Source organism: Mchenga conophoros, linkage group LG8 (genome assembly GCF_057382185.1).
Source record: "Mchenga conophoros isolate Kocher_MC1m ecotype Shallow Benthic linkage group LG8, M_conophoros_male_GT1.1, whole genome shotgun sequence".
Lineage (NCBI taxonomy): Eukaryota > Metazoa > Chordata > Actinopteri > Cichliformes > Cichlidae > Mchenga > Mchenga conophoros.
In genome coordinates, this window is record NC_140533.1 from 11,094,555 (window position 1) to 11,115,612 (window position 21,058).

At 39.2% G+C, this 21,058-nt stretch overlaps 2 protein-coding genes across 2 annotated transcripts; both read left to right on the forward strand.

Annotated features, from left to right (window-relative positions):
- The first annotated feature begins 1,912 nt into the window (after positions 1-1,912).
- pvalb9 (parvalbumin 9) lies at positions 1,913-5,166 on the forward strand. The gene is made up of 5 exons (XM_085284025.1): positions 1,913-2,160; positions 2,996-3,063; positions 3,554-3,686; positions 4,156-4,265; positions 4,889-5,166. Exons 2-5 carry the CDS (start codon positions 3,003-3,005, stop codon positions 4,912-4,914), a joined length of 330 nt encoding a protein of 109 aa, XP_085140151.1. The 5' UTR covers positions 1,913-2,160; positions 2,996-3,002; the 3' UTR covers positions 4,915-5,166.
- A 987-nt stretch (positions 5,167-6,153) lies between these two features.
- ccz1 (CCZ1 vacuolar protein trafficking and biogenesis associated) lies at positions 6,154-20,761 on the forward strand. The gene is made up of 17 exons (XM_085284030.1): positions 6,154-6,311; positions 7,795-7,870; positions 8,814-8,910; positions 9,003-9,100; positions 9,369-9,462; positions 9,606-9,686; positions 9,775-9,822; positions 12,141-12,224; positions 12,854-13,029; positions 13,616-13,697; positions 14,204-14,265; positions 16,536-16,647; positions 16,999-17,032; positions 17,199-17,316; positions 19,307-19,465; positions 20,003-20,130; positions 20,272-20,761. The coding sequence occupies exons 2-17, from the start codon at positions 7,857-7,859 to the stop codon at positions 20,325-20,327; spliced, it is 1,443 nt and encodes a 480-aa protein (XP_085140156.1). The 5' UTR covers positions 6,154-6,311; positions 7,795-7,856; the 3' UTR covers positions 20,328-20,761.
- Positions 20,762-21,058: the final 297 nt, after the last annotated feature.

Below are 21,058 nucleotides of genomic sequence, written 5' to 3' on the forward strand. Positions count from 1 at the left end.
TATTTTAAGAAAATAAATCAATGCTAAACTTTTAACTAAAATGCTAAACAAGTAGGCGAATGTCACACAGACAGGTAATTGACTCTGTATAAATGATGATCATAGCCAACATAATGTCACCCCCATGGGTTTGTATAGTCCTGTATTGAAGTCACGAGTTCAGAATTTTGCATCACCGTCTGAGATTTTGGAGCCAAACGTTGAATAGGTGATGGATGGGTTAAGGGGGATTGTAACATGTAGTTCTTTTATTGAATCGGTTGCTAAGACCATAAAAGAAGGGGCATTTTCTCTTGTACATCCAGAAGAATGCAGTTTTAAAGCACATCTGCAACAGCATGTATCTTCTGTGAACAATTCATGGAAGTGATATGATATGCAATGTTCAGAAATCAACCCACCTAAAACACTTCAAAAATATCTATGTGCAAACTGACTTTAAATCATTTGATTACGTGTAGATTTTACATGTAGTTTTATTACAAGTACAATGTAAACCTGTGAATTTAATGGACTCTGTTCAAATGAAATGTACTTGATTTGTATGCATTCAGTTTATACTATATTTTCCTTAATGAGTCATTATTTAAATAAACAAACCTTTTTATTTTACTCAAAATTATCTATTATTTATTAAGTGCCAGTAGTTATATCAGACCAAATAAGCCTGTTGCAGCAGACCAGTTGAGTGCACATACTGTATATGCAAAATTTTCCACTATAATGCGCTCAGTTTTTGATTTGTGTGAGGTGTAAGGTCCTGTTTTGGTTGCTTAAATGCATTTTTTTTAATTGACTTTTGCACTATTAATGCATTACAAGTACGTCCAGCTGTGCTGATGTGAGACTTACATAACCTCTTAATCTAGATTCACTAATACGCTGACACACACCTGACTCCTGCTCTACATAATCCAGCTCTTATCTCTTACAGTATCTGGTAATGCTTAAATTCCACCTCCCTTCCAAAGTGGGAGAAAAACCAACAACAACATACAAGAGCAAAACTTGATTGATAATCGCAATAATAGTAAGCAACCACAAGGTGTCGCCATGTAAAATAAATAAATACAAAGAGGGTTTTCAGATGCTTGATGGTTAAAGTTGCAAACGTCGAGGCTTGGAGATAAAGAGGTGGAGTTACTCTTGGGGTAAATAGTTCATCTTTTTGTGTAACAAGTAGGTGAGACTGATGAAAATGCTGTTACTTGCAAAGTGTTAAGTCAGAGATTTGCAGCAATTGAAAGTTTGAAAAAAATAATTAGATTTATTCCCCCTGGTTCTAGTTACAGAAAGCACCCGTCCCCCCCTCTTTCCTAAAGCCATTAGTGCTGACTGGATTCACCAGAGACGCTGCTGCGTCAGATGGTTTGGAAGGCTTCCCCCTTTGCAGGAAACAAATTCATCAGTTTAGAGTGGCAGGCTGCCAGCAGGCTCTTCAGCACAGGCCCCACCCAGCCTCTCACCTTTTAGCACAGGTGCATGAGTGAGAGCTTCAAAACCTCTGACAGTAACAAATGATATGCATATATCTAAATTCTCACTAAAGAAACTTGTAATCTTCATGTTAACTTGTTAGGCAGGTTGATGGCTCACTTGCAACAAACACTGAGGTTTTGACTTCTGAATTTTTACTATCAGAGCATGCGTAATGGAGTATTTCTGATAAATTACGACCTGCTTGAGTCATCCAAATCAAAGAGACTCTTCATTAAAGAAACAAAACAAAACAAAGAAATGATGCCAGACTGATTATTGGATACTTTTAAGGTTTCAAATGCACCTGCAGGGAGAGAGAGAGAGAAGAGAAGAGATGGGATGGGGAAAATGTAAGGGAGGGGGAGAGAGGGAGAGCAGTGTAACACAGGGGGAGAAAGTTGATTGGACGAACCACACGCTGCCATATGAGTAACGGGGGAAAGGGAGAGAGAGTAGGAGAATGTGCAGCGGATATAAACCGTATAGGTTAATTGGACAGGTGAGCGGGTGAGGAACACGAGACGGAGGCGGCTGGCTGCGGGAGAATTTGATCCTCGGACAGATTGGAAACTCAAGCATCGCACTCGTCGTATATAAGGCAGAGCCAGCTGTCGGCAGCCACCAAAGAGTCTTATTTGCTGCTGCTGCTGCTGCTTTTGGACCCGGACCGAGGCAACTGCGGTGAGTAGCCCACAGCTGCACAGGTAAACTCTCAGTACAGGTGTGGTATCTGTCTGGTGTGGTCTGTTGGTGCAGTGGCACAGCCTTTAGACTATTTGGGTTACTTTTTCAGGGACGTGACGAAAGTTTTAAATTCGTCTAGCACTGCTTAATTCCTCCAAACATGACAGAAAGGTGAGATTTTTGACCAAAATACAGGTTCGGGCTGTTTCTGCTCATGCTTTTAACAGATTCCCCTAAAACAACCTGATAAAAACTTGCAGATCATTTTTTATCTACGTTTATTTTTTGTTTAAAGACAGCAAGCTGTCTAGCGCTCAGGGGAGGGTGTTTTAACTTTTCCTAGTTCTCTTTTTTATTCGTTCTGAAATGGAAGTTTAAGTATCACAAATTTTACTCCTTCCCTCCCTCTGTTGATTTTTTTTCTTGTAAAGTCCCTAAGTGCCAATTATTTTTGCACAGAGCCAATTAAGCACTTCAAACAAGGCCAAAAAAAAAAAAAAGCCGATTAACAAGCTCGCAGGGGAGATCCAATCAAAAAGCACAATTAACCTGGCATCAACGATAAGACAGAAAATATGTTTGGAGTTTTTTGATAAAATAGAGATTGTACATAAAACACATGAAGCCCACTCATCAAAAACTCATAACCTGAGGTCTTATGGGATGATGATATTAACCTAGATACCACTACAGATATTAAAAAAGGTAATCCAGTGTGATACAAAAGTGGGCTGAGAGGATATCAAACAGCCAAATGTAGGTTAAGATCATTAGAAAAAAGAAAAATACAGACCTATGTGTGTTTCTTTAAGACTTTTCTTCTATTTTGCAGGACCAACATGTCACTCACATCCATTCTTTCCGCTGACGACATCCAAAATGCCATTAAGGACTGTGAAGGTAGGATGTCAACTTATGCACACTGGACCACACAATAACTAAACATGATCAATTATGACGGTTGTATGACTTATATGCAAAATAAAATACATTAAATGCCGAATAAACGGTTGCTGTAGTCGAGTTCTTTGGTTTTGTTTTTGTTTTTGCAGAAAGGTGCATAATCTTCTCCACAGCTTTTCAATATTGTACAGTGTCCTCGCTACTAAAGTCGCACCCGCTTTAAATCGGAATTTATTTATTTATTTACTTTAAAAAGGGGGTTTAATAATCTTCTCTGTTTTTTATATTTGTGGGGGCATGGCTGCTGGCTTTAAAAGTTTAAAAAAAGAAAGAAAAAAAGGGGGGAGGGAAGAGGAAAATCCCTCCCTCCGTCGCTGCAGACACATGCCGTTTTAATCTCCACATCACCTCCCGGCCCGGTGAACCTCACGGGTCAGCTCTGTTTCTGTATTTGTTTCTCTTTTTTTCAACATTTGTATGCTTTCAGCTCCGGACACTTTCTGCTACAAGAAGTTCTTTAAGCTGTGCGGCCTGTCCTCAAAGACACCCAAGGAGGTCAAAGATGTGTTCCAGATCCTCGACGAGGACAACAGCGGCTACATCGAGCACTCTGAGCTCAAGTGCGTAAAAGGATACGGGGTGTCTGCTCTCCCAGAGGCGCTGAATCTTAGTCTTTTCTTTTCAATATGCACTTTTGTTCCTCTACCTGGATTTACTCCGTCAACTAACTGACCCAGTGCGGTGTGGCTTCATATTTAATGTGAATCTATCTCGTATTATTTCTCTGATAGAAAGAAAAAAAGAAAGAAGGAGGCTCGGTACATTAAATCACACAGTAGTACTCTATTACTGTGATGAATGTTAAGCTGTCTCGCAGTAATCCACTGTGAGTGGTGTTTTCATTTCATTTCTGTTACACAATTCATCCTTTTTTTGATAAGAGGTTTGACTTGTGCAGTCCAGTTTAGGAAGTGGTGTCTTTCTCCATGTTCTTATTATTTTCTGTTTTTAAAACATGCCGTATATTGTCATCCATAAATATCAGTCATGGATAAATATCATTGTGTTGCATTGTGTGTGTGCGTCTAGGTTTTTTCTGCAGCGGTTTATCCCCAGTGCACGGACACTGACTGACGCAGAAACCAAGAGCTTCATCTCAGCAGCTGATGATGACAGCGATGGCAAAATTGGAGTAGACGGTTGGTATCTGGTTTCTCACAAAAAAATCAGCATGTGGGCAGAAATGATCTTATTAGTTGGATTAAGACTCAGCTGGTGGAAATGAACCAACACAGGCTGTGCCAAAAGAGACGAACTGGGTGATATATGAGATTTAGTGTGTGTGTGTGTTTGTGTGTGGGAGGGGGGGGGGGGTGTCTTTCACAAAGAATCAGAAAACATCAGAAAACCTTAAATGCACTATACATCTATGAGGTGAGAGAAGGTATTGTTTTTCTATAATGTTGAAATCCTGGGAATGTTTCATTGGTGTATTTTCTGATCCCTATTTAACCATTATGCCATGTGTGAACCACACATGTTGATATTAAGGTCATCATCATGCTTGATCATTTGCCCCAGTTTTACCCATTATCCATTTGCAAACAAAAAAGTTGTCTTAGTTAATAGGATGAAGGATTTAGGCGATCCAAAATGGACCGCTTTAGTCTTTGTTTATTGTTTATTTACCAGCTCTTCCCTAATCCTGGAGGGAATTGACACAAGATTTAGATTTGCTTGCTTTCTTGATTTTTGTCACGTGGCACATGCAGAGCTATGATTAATTCTGAGTATTCCTTTATTTGTTTATTCTTTTCCCCAGAATTCCAATCCATGGTCCTATCCTGAGTTTTCAGATGAAAAAAGTTCAAGCATTCAGGTCCTTTGGTCACTTTCCCACATCTGGAGTCTTCTGATCCACTTCCAGGGATTAAATATGTTTTCTATTAATGTCTGTGTGCACAAATTGCTTTAAAAAAGGCCTTTTTTTATTTTAAAGGCATCACAACTTAATGTGTCTTTTCATTATATTGGTATGTGGTTTCTTGTCTGTAGCATTCCCCCCTGACAATGAATGTGGTAAATAAACATGTGGAAACACACACACTTGTGAACTGACTGTGTATATATTAAACGAACTCATATTATGGTGTTTAGTATGCTTTGATGATAAAGTTATACATAAAGCAGTGCTTAGCACTGGTGCATCATATCAAGACGTTTGTGGGTCTAAATTTCCCTGTCAAATGTCAGCCTTTGTTACAGAAAAGGCCTCTCCATGTGTTGCTCAAAGTCCAGAAGACATGCCTGTTAGATTATTTGGCTGTAGGTGTAGAAAAAAGGAAGATAAAGAAGCTTAAATTTATAGAATAAAATGGATATATGTAAATATTTGGACACAACTTGTAGTGTAAAGCACATTGTTGTCGGTAAGACCCGAAACACAACATATAAATGGCAGTCTAAATCAAAAACAAATACACACAAGATTACAGCTTTACTGGAGGTCAAAGGAGCTTGCAAAGAAAAGCATCTGGACTTCTTTAAGTTGCTTGAAGACGTTTCACCTCTCATCCGAGAAGCTTCTTCAGTTCATGAGAGGTGAAACGTCTTCAAGCAATCAAAATAAGTCCAGACGCTTTTCTTTGCAAGCTCCTTTGACTACGATGACCTGGATGACTGAGAACCTTCACAGACAGCTTTACTGGAGAATCAAAAGAAAAACAGTCTGGGTGCAGGCATGTTTTGGTGGCACTAATTCCTAAGTATCAACTGTACTATTCATCATTTATAACCTGAAATGTCCGTAATTAAGAAATGTATGTTTTAAAGATTTAATTTTATATAAAGATAAGATATAAAGGGTGCAAATTAAGAAAAAAAAACATTTTAAAACGAAAAAGACAAACTTTGTATCTTGCTATTATGTATTTAAAAATTCTAATTCTGTAATATTATTGCACAGCAGTATGCTTACTCAGCAAAACGTGTTGTGGTCAGTTAAACTGGAGCACCCCACAGATCATTTGAACCCCCTATTTGGAGAGTAGGAAACTTTGTTTGAAAGCGGTTTGACCCGAGCGACTGAGCTTGTAGCACCTCGTAACTAAAAGCAGGAAGTTAAGGATGTGAAGTAGAATGCAAGCGGCTTCGCTTCCCATTAACACCATTTACGCATTAGTTCTTTTAATTTTCACTGTCTGTATCAGCGAGTACATGGACGTGTTGTGTTTATCTTCTGTAAGGTGAGTGTTACTGTCACGGTTCACTGACGGTTCCTCCGACAGCCAACACAAGCCTACAGCTAGCAGAGCCAAGCTAACAAGCTAGCTGCTCTGAGTGACTCCGGCTGGTCGCTGACTGGATGTTTGTCAATAGTAGTACACAATCACATAAATTTCCTTATGTGTTTGTTTTGTAGTTTATTATAACACATATTGTATAAAAATATCCAAGTATTTCTCTCTGCCGGCTAAAGTACAGTAGTAGCATTTCATTTGCAGTACCGTATGTGTACGAGACAATAATGACAAAATGTAAAACGAGTAGAAAACAAACACACCCCTTAAATGTAGAGGTGTAAGCGTCTGAACTATATCACTTTTATCTCCAGTAAATGAAGTGAACTGCTAAAATTTTACCTTGCGTGACCTAGTGCCTCTAACTTTAACCAAAATGGTCAAAAACTGGTACACCGTTTTATTATTATACACAGCAACATGGCTGCTAACTTTTAAATGCAAATATCTAATAAGCAAATCGCATGGCAGCAGTTCAGTGCATTTAGACACGTAGACATGATCAAGACGACCTGCTGAAGTTCAAACTGAAAATTAGAATGGAAAAGAAAGATGATTTTAAGTGGCTTTGAACGCAGCATCGTTGTTGATGCCAGACAAGCTGTTCTGAGCATTTCAGAAACTGCTGATCCACCGTCTCTAGGGTTTCCAGGGAAAGCGAAAATATCCAGTGAGCATCCAATTTTGGAATTAAAATGACTTGTTGATGGCAGAGGGGAATGTTTCTAGGTGATAGAAAGGCAAACTTATACAAATAACCACTAGTTTACAACCAAGGTATGCAGAAGAGCATTTTTGAAGGCATGACACGCCAAAGCTTGAATTGGGGGCTACAGCAGCAGAAGACCACACCGGGTACCACTACTGTCAACTAAGAACAGGAAATTGAAGCTGCAGTTCACACATGCTCGCCTAAATTTTGATTTCTCCTGCATCATTCAGAGGGTAGGCTTAGATTTTGGTGTAAACAACATGCTTTGTATCAACAGTTCAGGTTGCTATTGATGGTGTAATGGTGGGTGGAATATTGTCTTGGCACTCTCTTTGCCCCTCGACCATTGCTTAAACACTACAGTCTACTGTAGCATTCTTGCTGACCATGTTCATTACTTTATGACAACAGTGTAGCCATTTTCTGATGGCTTCTTCCAGCAGGGTAACAGAAAATACTCTGTGGAGGCCATTTAAGTACAGTAAGCGCAATCTTTAGATCTCAGTGAAATAGAGAACTAATGGAGTGAGAGATTCCCACCATGTATGTGTAGGCAACAAGTCTGCAGCAACTGTGTGATGCTATCATGTCAGTATTGGCCAGAATTTCTTAGGAATGTTTCCAGCGCCTTTTAAAATGTGTACCTTACCAGTAGTGTATTATTACCAATGGATTTGTGTCACTATATAACTGGATGTTGTTGTCTTTGTTTTGTAGGAACACGGCATGCTAACCAAACGGCCACTGGAGCAAAGGAAAGGCAGACACAAGTTACACTAATGCTGATGATCAGGTGAGTTTAGGTGACTGAATATTTTGGTCTTCCCTTTTTCCATGCAGTATTTTGGCCCCTATGCAATGTTTTGGTCTCTGTGACCTTACCATTCCCATCCTAAATGATCATAGCCCCTCCACCCTTATTTATTTATTATATTATATTACTGCCCTTGTATACACCCCCACACTGCTTCTGTTTCAGTGTTTCTACATACACCGTGTATAGTCAGGGGTGCACATACGTGGTTCGCAGGTGCGCATTCGTTGTCAAAATAAAAGACGCGCACCAGATAAGAAGTTGCAATGCGCATTTGCGTACATATAAAAGCCACTGTTTTTGTCCGCTAGAGTGGGATTTTCACAGCATATTCTGCACTACATCTGTGTGCGTTCATCATTTGTTTGAAGCCAGTTCACCTCCTGCAACCACGTTTCCGAGTATACGCACTTCTTTTGCGGTTCGGACTCTTTCTGGCATTTCTTTGGAGGTGGAGGACCACCAAAGTAATTGCTTAAAGGAGCTTGCTTCTTCGACATCTTCAAGAGTTCTAGTCAAAGGTCTGTCCTCCTCCAGAAAATCTTATGTACGCAAACTGGCGTTGCAACTTCTTATCTGATGCACATCTTTTATTTTGTTAGCGAATGTGCACCTGCAGACCACTTATGTGCACCCCCATATTTAGTTTAATCACACACACACACACACACACACACACACACACACACACACACACACACGTATGTGTATTTATATATATATATATATGAAAATATGAAATATACTGCTTTTTCTTCTTTGTATATTATTTTCTTTACTTTTGCACCTTTGTGGTCTTGCTACCCAATTTCGCTGTGCAAAAAAGTGCACAATGACAATAAAAGGTCCAAGTCTAAGTATTACATAAGAGCAACTTGGATAGAGTCTAGAGGTATGTCACCTTTCTCTTTGTGTGCCACAGCCCCAAAATGGCCTCAGGAATGCAAGAGAAACAGTACACACCATCTTTACTCAGTTTTTTCATTTACAACCCCACGTTTGGACCTCGAGAAGGAGAGGTGAGTGAGACTCCCTGATAAAGAGTTCTTATGCAAACCTTTTTAGCCTTTAGATGAAAAAAGCATGCCTAATGCAAATATTTTTGTTTTAGGAAGAGAAAAAGATTCTGTTTTACCACCCCAGTGATGTTGAGAAGAACGAGAAGATCCGAAATGTCGGCCTTTGTGAGGCCATTGTGCAATTCACCAGGTATCAGTATTATGGTGTATATATTACTGCAGCAGCATCATGGCTGTATTTGCAGTCTATTTATTTGTACTTTGAGCATAAATTTAAGCGTTTGTAGCCGTGATGAAGCAAAAGGAAGCCTGAAGCACAATAGAAAAGGGAAACGTTGCAATAAGTGGTCAGATGCACACTGATAAATATCTAGTGTAAATACAGACAGAAATTTAAGAGCCGTGCGTGTTGTTTGGGTGTGTCGCCCTTCTTCACTGTCACATCCCCTTTGTTCCAGGACGTTCTGTCCAACAAAACCAGCTAAATCCCTGCACACACAGAAGAACCGGCAGTTTTTCTTTGAGCCCGAGGAAAATTTCTGGATGGTCATGGTATCTTGCAAGCTTATGTGTACATCACCTTCCCAGTATTTAGTCTTTGTCCAGAGTTTGTCTCCTTCATTTTAAATATCATTCTGCTCTTAACTCTGTAATGCTCCTTTGTGCTGTTTTATTAAAAAAAAATCCATCCTCAGGTGGTTCGAAATCCAATGATTGAGAAACCAAACAAAGATGGCAAACCACCTACAGTAGAATATCAGGAAGAGGAAATGCTTGTGAGTACTGAAAAGTATTCGTGTATGTCTTCATTGTTTATCTCTGAGTATTGCCAGTTGTACTTAGCTTCCCTCTTGCCTTTTGTAGGATACTGTTTATGGTGCAGTGGTAAGGCAGTGCTACAGCATGTATAAGGTGAGTTTGAGTGCGGTTTTAGAATTTGCCATACTTTTTAACATTTACAACACAAAAATCACTTAAACCACCAGTGTGATAAGTTGTTATTTAGCAACACAGACCCAAACCATGACACAGCCACCATCATGTTTTACAGATGAGGAAAAGGTTTTTATACTGGAATGCACTTTTTTTTTAATGCATTCCATTTTAAGTCTCTTCTTTTTCTCTTCTTCAGAACAAAATGTTTATCATTCACATCAAAACGTCCTTTTTAAAATTATTTAGTCATTAAACATTCTCGCTTGTCAGCATGACTTTGAACAGAGTGCAGATGAGCTGTGGTGATGTTTTCAAGTTCAAGTTCAAGGTTCTTTATTTGTCACATGCATAGTTATACAAGTATAACACACAGTGAAATGTAGCCTGACACGCTCCTCGACATGTGCAAAAATTTGGGGGGGGGGGGGTGTGTAGAGGAAGAACATTATATATATATATATATATATATATATATATATATATATATATATATATATATATATATATATATATATATAGTATATACACTGGGTGAATGTGCAGTAGTAGCAGCAAGCAGGTGAATTCTGTACATTAATATGAATAGACATCTGACTATTTTACAGGATAGACAATATAAACATATTTAAAATTAAAGGAATTGAAATGTACATTGTGCCTTGGTTTAGAGTGTCTGGAAGAGAGTCCTGTCTCAGTCAATTATAGATGATGTGAGAGGGCGGGTGTGTGTGTTTAGGGCACGGATGGCTTGGGGATAGAAGCTCCTCTTGAGTCTCTCTGTCCTTGCCCGGAAGATGCGTAACCTTCTACCAGATTGCAGAAGTTGGAACAGTTTGTTGCCTGGATGGGACGGGTCCTTCAGTATCTGCGCTGCTCTAGTCCGGCATCTCCTGGTGTAGGTGTCCTGAAGCGGGGGGAGAGCAATCCTGCAGCAGCGTTCTGCTGTACGGATCACTCTCTGGAGAGCTTTTTGGTCCTTCACACAGCTGTTCCCAAACCACGATGTCATGTTCTGTGTGAGGATGCTCTCCACAGCGCCTGTATAGAAAATCCTGAGGATCTTTGGAGAGACCCTGAACTTCCTCAGTTGTCGTAGGTGATACAGGCGCTGCCTAGCCTTTTTGGTCTGGACCTGAATGTGGGCAGCCCATGTCAGGTCTGAGGAGATGTGGACACCAAGTTTTGACACAAACATCGTTGCTGTTCATTGTTCTTCTGCCGATGAGCTACTTAGCAAATTTGAAAGCGTCCTAGAGTGTGTGCTAGCTTACCATCTTCATAATGGTGATTCGTAAATAGTAAAATAGTTGTTATATATCACTGATCTATTCTTATCTTTCTCAAAGCGCTTTATACAACGTGGCTCATTCACACACATTCATACTCTGAGCAACGCATTGTGGAGCACGACTTGGGGTTCGGTATCTATCTGTAGTCAAATGACTACTCTATTAAATCTTAAAATAATTTAAATAAATATGTAATTAATGTTAAATTACTAATGCTAGAGGTTCACAAACATTTCCCCTCACAAATACACATTTCACGGCTCTTGAAATGACATGAAATAGTACAATATATATTTGTTTGACTTGTTAAGAAATATAGAAAATGTCAAAGGGTTCCTGCTGCTGTGTGTAGTGATACATTTATCTTCTGGATGAAGAAATCTTTGACTTAAAGTTTAGTAAAGTAATTAAAATAAATGTCATTGCTTTTATCACATTTGTGTTAAAATTTTATTTTACTGCATTGGAGGCTTATTCTAATAAAAAGACCTTATTCGCTCAAAGCCATGTAATGACACCCTAGAGTAGTGTTTCTCAACTCTGCACCCCCAGAGGTACTCTGAAGTGTTGCAGGGGATTTTTTTTTTTGTTCATTTATTAGATGTGTTCTTAATTCCCGAAATTATTCCTGAAATAAATAGTATTTTAAGTTCCTATTATTACTATTTTAAGGTTAATCTATAAGAGAAAAATGACAGACAAAATGTAAAAGTTGCAATCAGCTGAAAACACAGGAAGAAATTAAAAAGAAGGCAACATGGAGTCAGTAAAATACTGTTGTTTCATTTAAATTTAGTGCTGGTCTTTTCCGGTTGTAACACTTCTCATGAAGTCAGGTCTGTGCATTATGTTGAGGGAATTTTGCTTGAAATACGTAATGAAAGGATTACATTACTGGGGGGAATGTTGAATCATTGCTCTTGAGTGTCACACATTACTAATTTATACCTGTATGATGCCAAAATAAGTCATGTTTTAACAATGCTCATTTTCCTCATGCTGTAGCTCTTCAATGGCACCTTTTCCAGAGCAATGCAAGCTGGCGGAGTGGAGCTGCTCATGCAGAAACTTGAGAAATTCTTCTACAGGGTAATAAATACTCACAAGCCATAACATTTTTGTTGCTAGGCGGATATGTTTTGAGTTCAGATCATGCATGCATGTATATTGACCTTGCTTTGACAGGATGATTCCCTTAGAATGCCGGCATGTGTGTTTTTAACAGAACTCATTCGAGCCTGACTGTCCTTGTTATCACAAGGGTTTCCCTCACTGATGACAGTTGTCATAGGGACACTGTTTATTTGTGAATGCTCCCGTTACTCTTGGAAAGCTGTAAGATGTTTGCAGTCATGGTTGACGTCTTGATCGTTGTCTTGCCCCCATTATTTGTCTTCACGTCACACTTCTGTCAACTAGCCAGAACATTGCTTTTAAGGAGCTGCTTTAAAAATTAATTTCTAATTAGGGAATACCCTTCATCCATTAACACGGGCTTCCCTGTCCACCATGAAATCTAAAGACGGGGAGAAAGAGAGAGGCTGTGGTGTGCTTGTCAGAGGTTGAATGTCAATGCGGTACAAGTCAAAGAGTTTCTTATATCCTCTTTTCTGTATTGAACTGTAAGCAAGCACTTGTGGGCAGGTAAACTAAACCCTTTCTTTTTTGCGTCTCCTGTGTCTGTGTGTGTCCGTGTGTTATCACGCTGGGGTTTCCAGTATCTGCAGACTCTCCACTTGCAGTCCTGCGACCTGCTCGATGTATTTGGAGGCATCAGCTTCTTCCCATTGGACAAGATGACCTACCTGAAGATCCAGTCTTTTGTCAACAGAGTGGAGGAGAGCCTCAGTCTGATCAAATACACAGCCTTCCTGTATAATGACCAACTTATCTGGTATACAACACTTGTTGATGCTGTGCTTTAAACTGTATGTTTGTCCATCAAACCCACCATCTGTCAAATTTGACTGAGCCATCCGGTGTATTAAGGTAAAATCATGTGCTGGCATCAGCACACGAATAATGGCATGCTGGGTAAACAGTGGTGGTTCTAAACACAGCAGTTAATCCTCTTTGTGGTTTATGCGCTCCCTGACATGTCACTTATTTTTAATTGTGCTGTCGGCCACCGGCTCTGTGTGTAAGCACAGGGGGAATTACATGATCGCTAATGAAATTACTTGAGAGCAGCATAATCGTTCACTGTGAACTGAAGATGGACAAACAGGAAGGAATATTTAATTACTGTGCAAATTAAGCAGCTGCATCTGCTGCACAGCACTCATTGAATCCCATTTATAGCCACTGCTGAACAGCAAATAGTAAGGCATTTTCTCTTAATATCTATCCAGTGATCCATAACACATTTGACAGCACACCTGATAAAAATGAATCCATGCATTTAGTTTTTTTTTTTTTTTTCATTAGTGCAATGTGACGTTTACAAGGTGTCATTTTTGGCATCGTGGTCGTGTTTACAGGAGCGGGCTGGAACAAGATGACATGAGGATCCTGTACAAATATCTGACCACCTCGCTTTTCCCCAGACACTCAGAACCAGAGGTAGGTGGAGTGAAAAAAGTGGACTTCTGCAGAACTCCAGCCCACTAGATTATTTTAAGGGCAAATCGAGGAATGGTCAAAGGAGGTGTCATGACTGTAGAGAAGAGGACCACTGCTTCACGATATTGCATAGTGTATATCATATGACAACATGGCTAACTTGTCTTGATAAATCTGTACAGCTAATGCTAAGCTTTTTATATAATTTGTAAAACAGGTCTGTGTCCATGGTTTTGTTAGTTTCCATAGAAGGATCCACCGTCATTAAAACATACAAAGCTACTGTAGCATTTAGAGCAGTTTGGCTCACTGGGATCATTTGCACAAACGTTGACCCCATTATCTGAAACTTTGGCTGTGTTTAATATAAATATCTGACACTTTAGTAATATAATGATTATTTTCTGACAGAAAATATGACCTAAAATAAGGAAAGCATAATAGATCTACTTAAATAATTGGCTAAACAATCCATAATTTTACTCTCTTGTATTTGCTTGTTTCAGTTGGCTGGCAGGGACTCCCCAATGAGACCAGAAGTTGCTGGAAATTTGTTGCACTATGGGAGGTAAGTCTATGATCCCTGCGCCCATCTCTTTTAATCCAACCCCCTGCAGTGGTGCGGTTACTAGAGTAATGTCATTCGTGGGCCAAGGCATCCCAGATACGTCAAAAGGCATGTTCTGGATGCACATATGAATGATAAGATACAGATGCATGTGTGTGTGACACCATGTGTGATTTCGACCCACTGACAAGCAAATTAGATAACGAGGTAACTCCCTTGGCTAACACACCGTACTGTTAGCCAAGGGGTGGAGTATCACTCCAGCCTCGAGAGGTTTCAACTTTCTATTTTGTTTCCGTGTCCATGTGTAACAGGAGAAAGTTTGCTCAGGTGTTGCCTCCCTGCCAAAGCTTATGTCTGCATGCTGCTTAAATAACTTGTGTCTCACGATGATGTAAAGTTGCTACAGTGGTCCGAGTGTGACTCTTGCTGAAATTACACGGGACAGACGACACAGCATTTCTTGAAAAATGCTGAGAAATGTTTTTTAAATCAAGACAAGGTATTGCAGTAATGGAAGTTGCATAGGATTGCAGAGTCTGTTGGACAACACTACACAATAGACGTGCATTTAATTGGAAACATTAAATTGTTACACATAATTTTCAATTCAATAAAACTTTATTGATCCTGAAGGTTGACCCCGAAGGAAATTGGGTTAAGGCTGCCGACCTTTGCCAGCGCTGACTTACCCTTCTGACCATACATGCATTACACAAACATCACATGGGGAAGACAGGTCAGAGAGGTATAACAATGGAAAATGCACCACATAAGGAAAGATAAGGAGAAAAAAACACCTCTGCACATGAAAAAACTCTAAATACACCAAAGAAACACATGACAAGCAACAGGGGTGTGTAAAGGGTGAGAGACAGCCGATTTAGACAGTGCATCCGGGCCTGCGTGCACTGGTCTCCTTGATCCACCGTCAGCATCGGAAGGGAATAAGCGTCGAAGGCGTTTGGAAAGGGAGGGGGGATGAGTGTGTGCATATCAGTGTATATGTATGTGTGTGCGTGTCCAGAGTTCAGCTGAGACAGTGTCCTTTGCCCTGCTAGGCTAAGTAAACAGTCTTCCAGCCAACCCAGGTGGCCTTGGAATGGGAAGGAACAGACTAAACACAGTCGTTATCAGGGTGTTTTTTGTTCGGCTCCAGCCTTGCGACCGCAGCTGGCGCCGAGAGGGTATCCGCATGAAGTGATGGTGCTTTTTACTTTAGTGCGAACAACTCATATGAATTTCAAAGCTGTTCTAACAGTCCAACACTGGTCTCTCAATCTCCCGTTGGAGAGCCGTGAGCTTTCTATGATGTTATCCAAACTTACGTTCTGTGATGTTGTCGTTTTTTTTGCTCAAAGAGCAGGTTCTGAGAACTCACGACCACAGTTTAAGTGGTTTCTCTAAATTCCTGTGTAACTATATAACAGTGAATTCGTTGTTCTGTTGTGAACAAAAGAGGCATAAACGGTTTTTGCTCCTGAGAACATTAAGCTCATATTTGTGTGGTAAATTCCTGATTAGATTTGGTGCCATCCATTATTGGCTTTAGGCTAATATGCTACTTTACTACAACTGTTGATTATTACGGAGAAACGTGCACTGTGATGATTCATAACACATCAGTCAAAACAAATAAATACTTCATCTTCCGGAGATTACAAATACATCTACGCAATTTCAGGGCCATCCATCCAACAGATGTTGAGATAGTAGATAGATTCATAGAAATCTAATGTGATTAGAAATAATACCTTAACTGCTTCTCAGAGGATGAGCTTTTCCTGTTTTGGAAACCTCATGTGCTCCCAGCATCACGCATATCTTAATATTTTCATTCCCATCATTCTTCAGGTTCATTTCTTAACTCTTTCCCCCATAAAGATGACATTTGATGACCTCCCCTGTACCCTTAATGACGAGTTTATATCAGTATATTTTAATAAAGATGTGGTTTGATAACCATTAAAATAGTTTCCAGGTTTTTCTAAGGGAAGCTGCATTGGCAGAGACCACCCTCTCACATCCAGTCATGTTGTTCTATAAACAGGCCTGAAATATGATAGAAACCGTTCAGCTCAGGGTTACTCCTGGTTTCAAGGGGTAAAGAGTCAATAGCATCGTGTGCTTTTGTTTTTTGGTGTGTTTTGGGCACCAATTGAGCTTTCTGATTTTCAGTCATTTGGTTTTGAGTAATTAGATCATCTGTTTTGATTTTGATACCTGGTCTGTGAATATGAACCCAGGCACACTGCGTCTGTCTTTTTCAGGTTTTTGACAGGACCTACAAATCTGAAAGATCCGGAGGCCAAATTCCGATTTCCAAAAATATTCGTCTCTGCAGAGGACGGCTACGAGGAGCTGCATCTGATTGTTTACAAGGTACAGTAGGTTAAATGCAACACTCTGGCATGACAGGCTTGTTTCATTTCTCTTGATTTATTTAGTTTTGATTCTTTTTTTTTTTTTCTAATGCATTAAAAATGAGTGGGCAGTTGTTATTCATTTTTAGGAGGATTCTTGTAATCTGTGACTGGGGGGGATTTAACCTTTTTTTCTGTTTATGAATAGTAGATTTGGGATAAAATATATTCCACTGCTCTGTCAAACGATGTGGACTTCAGGGATTAGTGCGCGGAATTTTAAAATGATGAAGTATATCCCGCACATTAGTGTGATTCCTGGCCTGTGTGACCTTGATTTTAACCTGCAGTGATCTGCTTTGATCTCCAGGCAATGAGTGCAGCAGCTTGTTTTATGATCAGTGGTAAGTGTGTGTGCCCTCCCGGTTTAATGATGAAAGTTCACTTTCATTTTGCTTTTTTCAGTTCGGCATTTTGATGTTTTTGCTGCTCTTATAAAACGTAATTATTACATTTTCCTCACCTTATGTCCAGTAACAGCTGACAGTTCACTCGTCTGTTTCCTAATAGCCTCTGTGGAGCTGACGAGGGAGTTCTGTGAGCAGTTGGACAGCTTGGTGGGCCCTCAGCTTACTTTGCTGGCTTCTGATATTTGTGAACAGTTCACAATCAACCGCAGGATATCAGGGTTTGTTGCAATTTCTCCTCTTTCCTAGCTTTTAGCTTGGCATGTTCCTGATCTAATCTCTATGTGGTGCTGCTACGCTTACCTCAGCTTCATTTTACAGAGAATACAGGGCATAATGATGCACCTCTGGGCAAATTACAAATATTGTTGATATAAAAAGTGATACGGACAAAATGCCATACCTACAGCAGATATTTATTCATTTTATTTTAAAATTATACATAAAGATTGCAACACAAAACCAGGGTTTAGAAACTAGACATACATCTTATTGTTTGTAGCTCAAGAGTTTAATATTATATGTTTACGACATATTTGTGTGCTTACAGTATTGTGCAAAAATCTTGAGCCACCCCTTATTTATTTATTATATTTTGCTTCCAAGCAGCCAGACTTTCTTGTAATATTATAACATATAAAACTGCATCTTTAGATACTTTGTTACTAGCAGCCTGCCACAAAAACACATCAACGTTTTCCCAATTCCTTAGTTAAATCTTCAAAAATGGCAAAGAGAACACAGTTTGAAATGCATGAAATTGTATTTTTGCACCAAGTAGTTTGATTTTGTGCAGTGTTATGAAGAAATGTGGAGAAACTTTACAAGTGGATGTCAAGAAGTCATTTTTAAAGAACTGGAGTGAAAATCAGTGGCGACTAACTAGAGTGATGAATCCACATTTGAAATGTTTGGTTCAACTTTTCATCAGTATGTACTGAGGAGTCAGGTGAACAGTATAACCCTGAGTGTCTGCTTGGTGGAGGCTTTATCATGGTTTGGGCTTCATTGCAGCCAGTGGGGATCTTGCCAAAATTGATGGAATCCAGAAAAGTACCAGCAGGTTTGGTCCACCATAAAATACCATCTAGAAAGTATTTGATTGGCTCCAGTGTCATTTTTCAGCAATGATAGTGATCCCAGACCCAAGGCCAAAGCATACCTGGGTAGAAAAACACGAGACTTTTGCACATTACTGTATTCAAAATAAATCAAATAGTTTTTTTCTACTTGTGCCTTTGTACAGTATCAGGAAGACTGGGAGGATATTTAAAGGCAATCTGAACTCCAAAATTAGAAAATGAGGCTAGAAAAGAGCGGTCTCAGGTCTCTTTTCAGAATAACGTACCTTAATGTCATTTGTGCGTCATATTTGTAAGTATCGATGACATTCATGTTTCTGTCAGTCAGTCTGCTATAACTAGAAAGCTGATTGATTTGTGTGCTTGGTGATTACACTTCCCACTTTGCTTGTCATTGGCCTGTAGCATTAGCTCTGCCTGGCTGGCAGTGATAGATGAGACTCTTACTATCACTGGGTAGCATCATGTCACTACTTAGGGGTAACTCAAGCAGTACAGCTTTAAGGACTGGCATCCTGGTCAACGCTCCTTTAATTCCAGCAGTTAGCTTCAGACACGGCCCGGCAGGTAATCCAAACCTGACCGAGGCAGTTTGATGGGCTCCTTTTTAATCACCCTAGTGAAGAATCCACTCAATAAATAATGCCACTGCAAATTTATCAGCTAGCTTTCAGGTCTGTGTCCTGGTTTGGCCTCGTCCAATGGTAAATAATTACACACATCATGTATAAAAATCACCTATTTGAATACATTCACACACATGTCCATAGATGCAGTTTAGGCACTTTTGTTAAGTAAACTCCAGCTCATTAACTTGGCACAGCGTGGGTAACCAATGAAGCAGGGATAAGTAAAATGATACCTTGGTTTAAGGCTTCATTTGGTAACAGTATGATTTTAGAGACTGGCCCAGCCTCTTTAACTTTGTTTGTCTCTTACTCTAACCGATCTTACTGGATATCAAGGTAACACACATTTCATGCAGATTTTGAAAAGCTGTGCTGGCACCTTAAAGTCATAAATCCCAGGTTCTCTAAACTATCAGGTATAAAGGATAATTTGTAATACTAACATTTTATCGGCACTTTTTATAAGTTGCTTAACTTTTGCTTACTTTTGTTACTTTCAGGCCAGAAAAGGAGCCCCAGTTTAAGTTCATTTACTTCAACCACATGAACCTGGCAGAGAAGAGCACTATCCACATGAGGAAGACCGCCAGTGTTTGCCTCACCTCTGTCCATCCTGACCTCATGAAGATCCTGGGAGATATCAATTGTGACTTTGCCAGGTAAAATCAGAGGACACTTTAGTGAAACTTAAGCTATATTTACTAAGTGCCATCAGGCATTTCTTCGAGAGTTCTCTAATGACAGTTCACAGATAAGATAGGTGGTACTGCTGGTGTTCCTAATGGTGACCAGAGAGGATAAAGAATTGATTAGTTTTGGTTTATATAAAAATAAATAATAATAATAATAATAATAATAATAAGAGTGATCACAGCAGCATTAGACCATCTTTAGTTGTGTATTTTAGAATCAAACAAAGAAGATGTGTACAAGTACAAACTCATTTTCCCAGCGTTTCAGCACAGCCGTGTAATTTTCAGTTTTATTACGACACTCCTGGGATCTTTGCATATCCACATTCTTTCCGCCTTCGAAGCAACTTATTACACTGCAATCCTGCAGTGTAATAAGTTGGGGGGTTTTGAGTAGGTTAAAATGTTCTCTGGTACATTACATGATCTCTCAAGCAACAAAGAGCCCACTGTGAATGTGGTGAACACCTTCGTTTGAAACATGTAGTTCTTTCTGTCTTTCAGGGTTGACGAAGATGAGGAAATCATCGTAAAAGCTATGACAGACTACTGGGTAGTCGGCAAAAAGTCAGACCAGAGAGAACTGTACGTGATCCTGAATCAGAAGAACGCCAATCTGATCGAAGTAAACGGTACGTCTCCCCTATTTGGAATAAAGCAAATGTATGTCATTCTTACCAAAAGTACACCATCTGTCCCAGTAATCTCCTCTTCTCCTTACGTTGACCCTTGTCTTTTTTTTTCCCCTTTTTCTTTTTTTTTTTTTACTACAGAGGAAGTTAAGCGGCTTTGTGCGACGCAGTTCAACAACATATTTTTCTTGGATTAATGGTGAAGACACTAAAAACTGTTGCAGGGTATCTTGACAGCATCAGCGTAATGCAATAATTGCATCGTGAAATTAACAATAACAATGAAAAGATTCCTCACATCGATTTGGTTTTTTTATTTAACCTTGAAAAATTGTAATTTTTCTTCTGTAATTAAGTGTAAAAAAAAGAGAAAAAAATCCAGGTTTTGACTGTATGTGTAATTTTCTTTCTTTCATTTTCTTTGTACATACTTGAGCGATTTGAAACAATTTTCTTTCGCATTAAAATGTGTTCATACACTTTTATAATGAACATATGACACTTTTTCAAATATATTTAAAAACTGACATGCTCATACTCCGGCTTTATTTGATGATTCCGATGCCATGTCAAAAGATTTGTGGTTTGTAAACAACTGCCCTAACTTCAAATAAATTAAGAACCAATTTTCTGCAGTGTACTGAATATTTTAAGTCTCTTTGGCTTTAGACACAAAAGCGAGTAAAGGTTTTGGAAACTCCACAACATCATTCTGATCATGAGTCACTGAAGTCAGGAAAACTCATTAAAATGTAAAGAATAATAAGGTGTGGGTCACCTCTTTGATAACTGTTCAGTGCAAATTAATTGAAGGTAAGTGAGTAGATGGTAGCATTACTTAGGTTTTTGTGGCCTGTTTTCTTTGTTTTGCTTTGTTGTTGTTGTTTTTTTTACATTTTATAACAAAGACATCTGTTCAAAATAATTA

What these genes read in the sequence shown, in the direction of transcription:
- pvalb9 (XM_085284025.1), top strand. Translation starts at nt 3,003, where the DNA reads ATGTCACTCACATCCATTCTTTCCGCTGACGACATCCAAAATGCCATT. An exon ending in TGCCATTAAGGACTGTGAAG is followed by an intron (nt 3,064 to 3,553) that starts GTAGGATGTCAA and finishes GTATGCTTTCAG; the next exon opens with CTCCGGACACTTTCTGCTAC. An exon ending in ATCGAGCACTCTGAGCTCAA is followed by an intron (nt 3,687 to 4,155) that starts GTGCGTAAAAGG and finishes GTGTGCGTCTAG; the next exon opens with GTTTTTTCTGCAGCGGTTTA.
- ccz1 (XM_085284030.1), top strand. An exon ending in GCCATTGTGCAATTCACCAG is followed by an intron (nt 9,101 to 9,368) that starts GTATCAGTATTA and finishes CCTTTGTTCCAG; the next exon opens with GACGTTCTGTCCAACAAAAC. An exon ending in AGTGCTACAGCATGTATAAG is followed by an intron (nt 9,823 to 12,140) that starts GTGAGTTTGAGT and finishes CTCATGCTGTAG; the next exon opens with CTCTTCAATGGCACCTTTTC.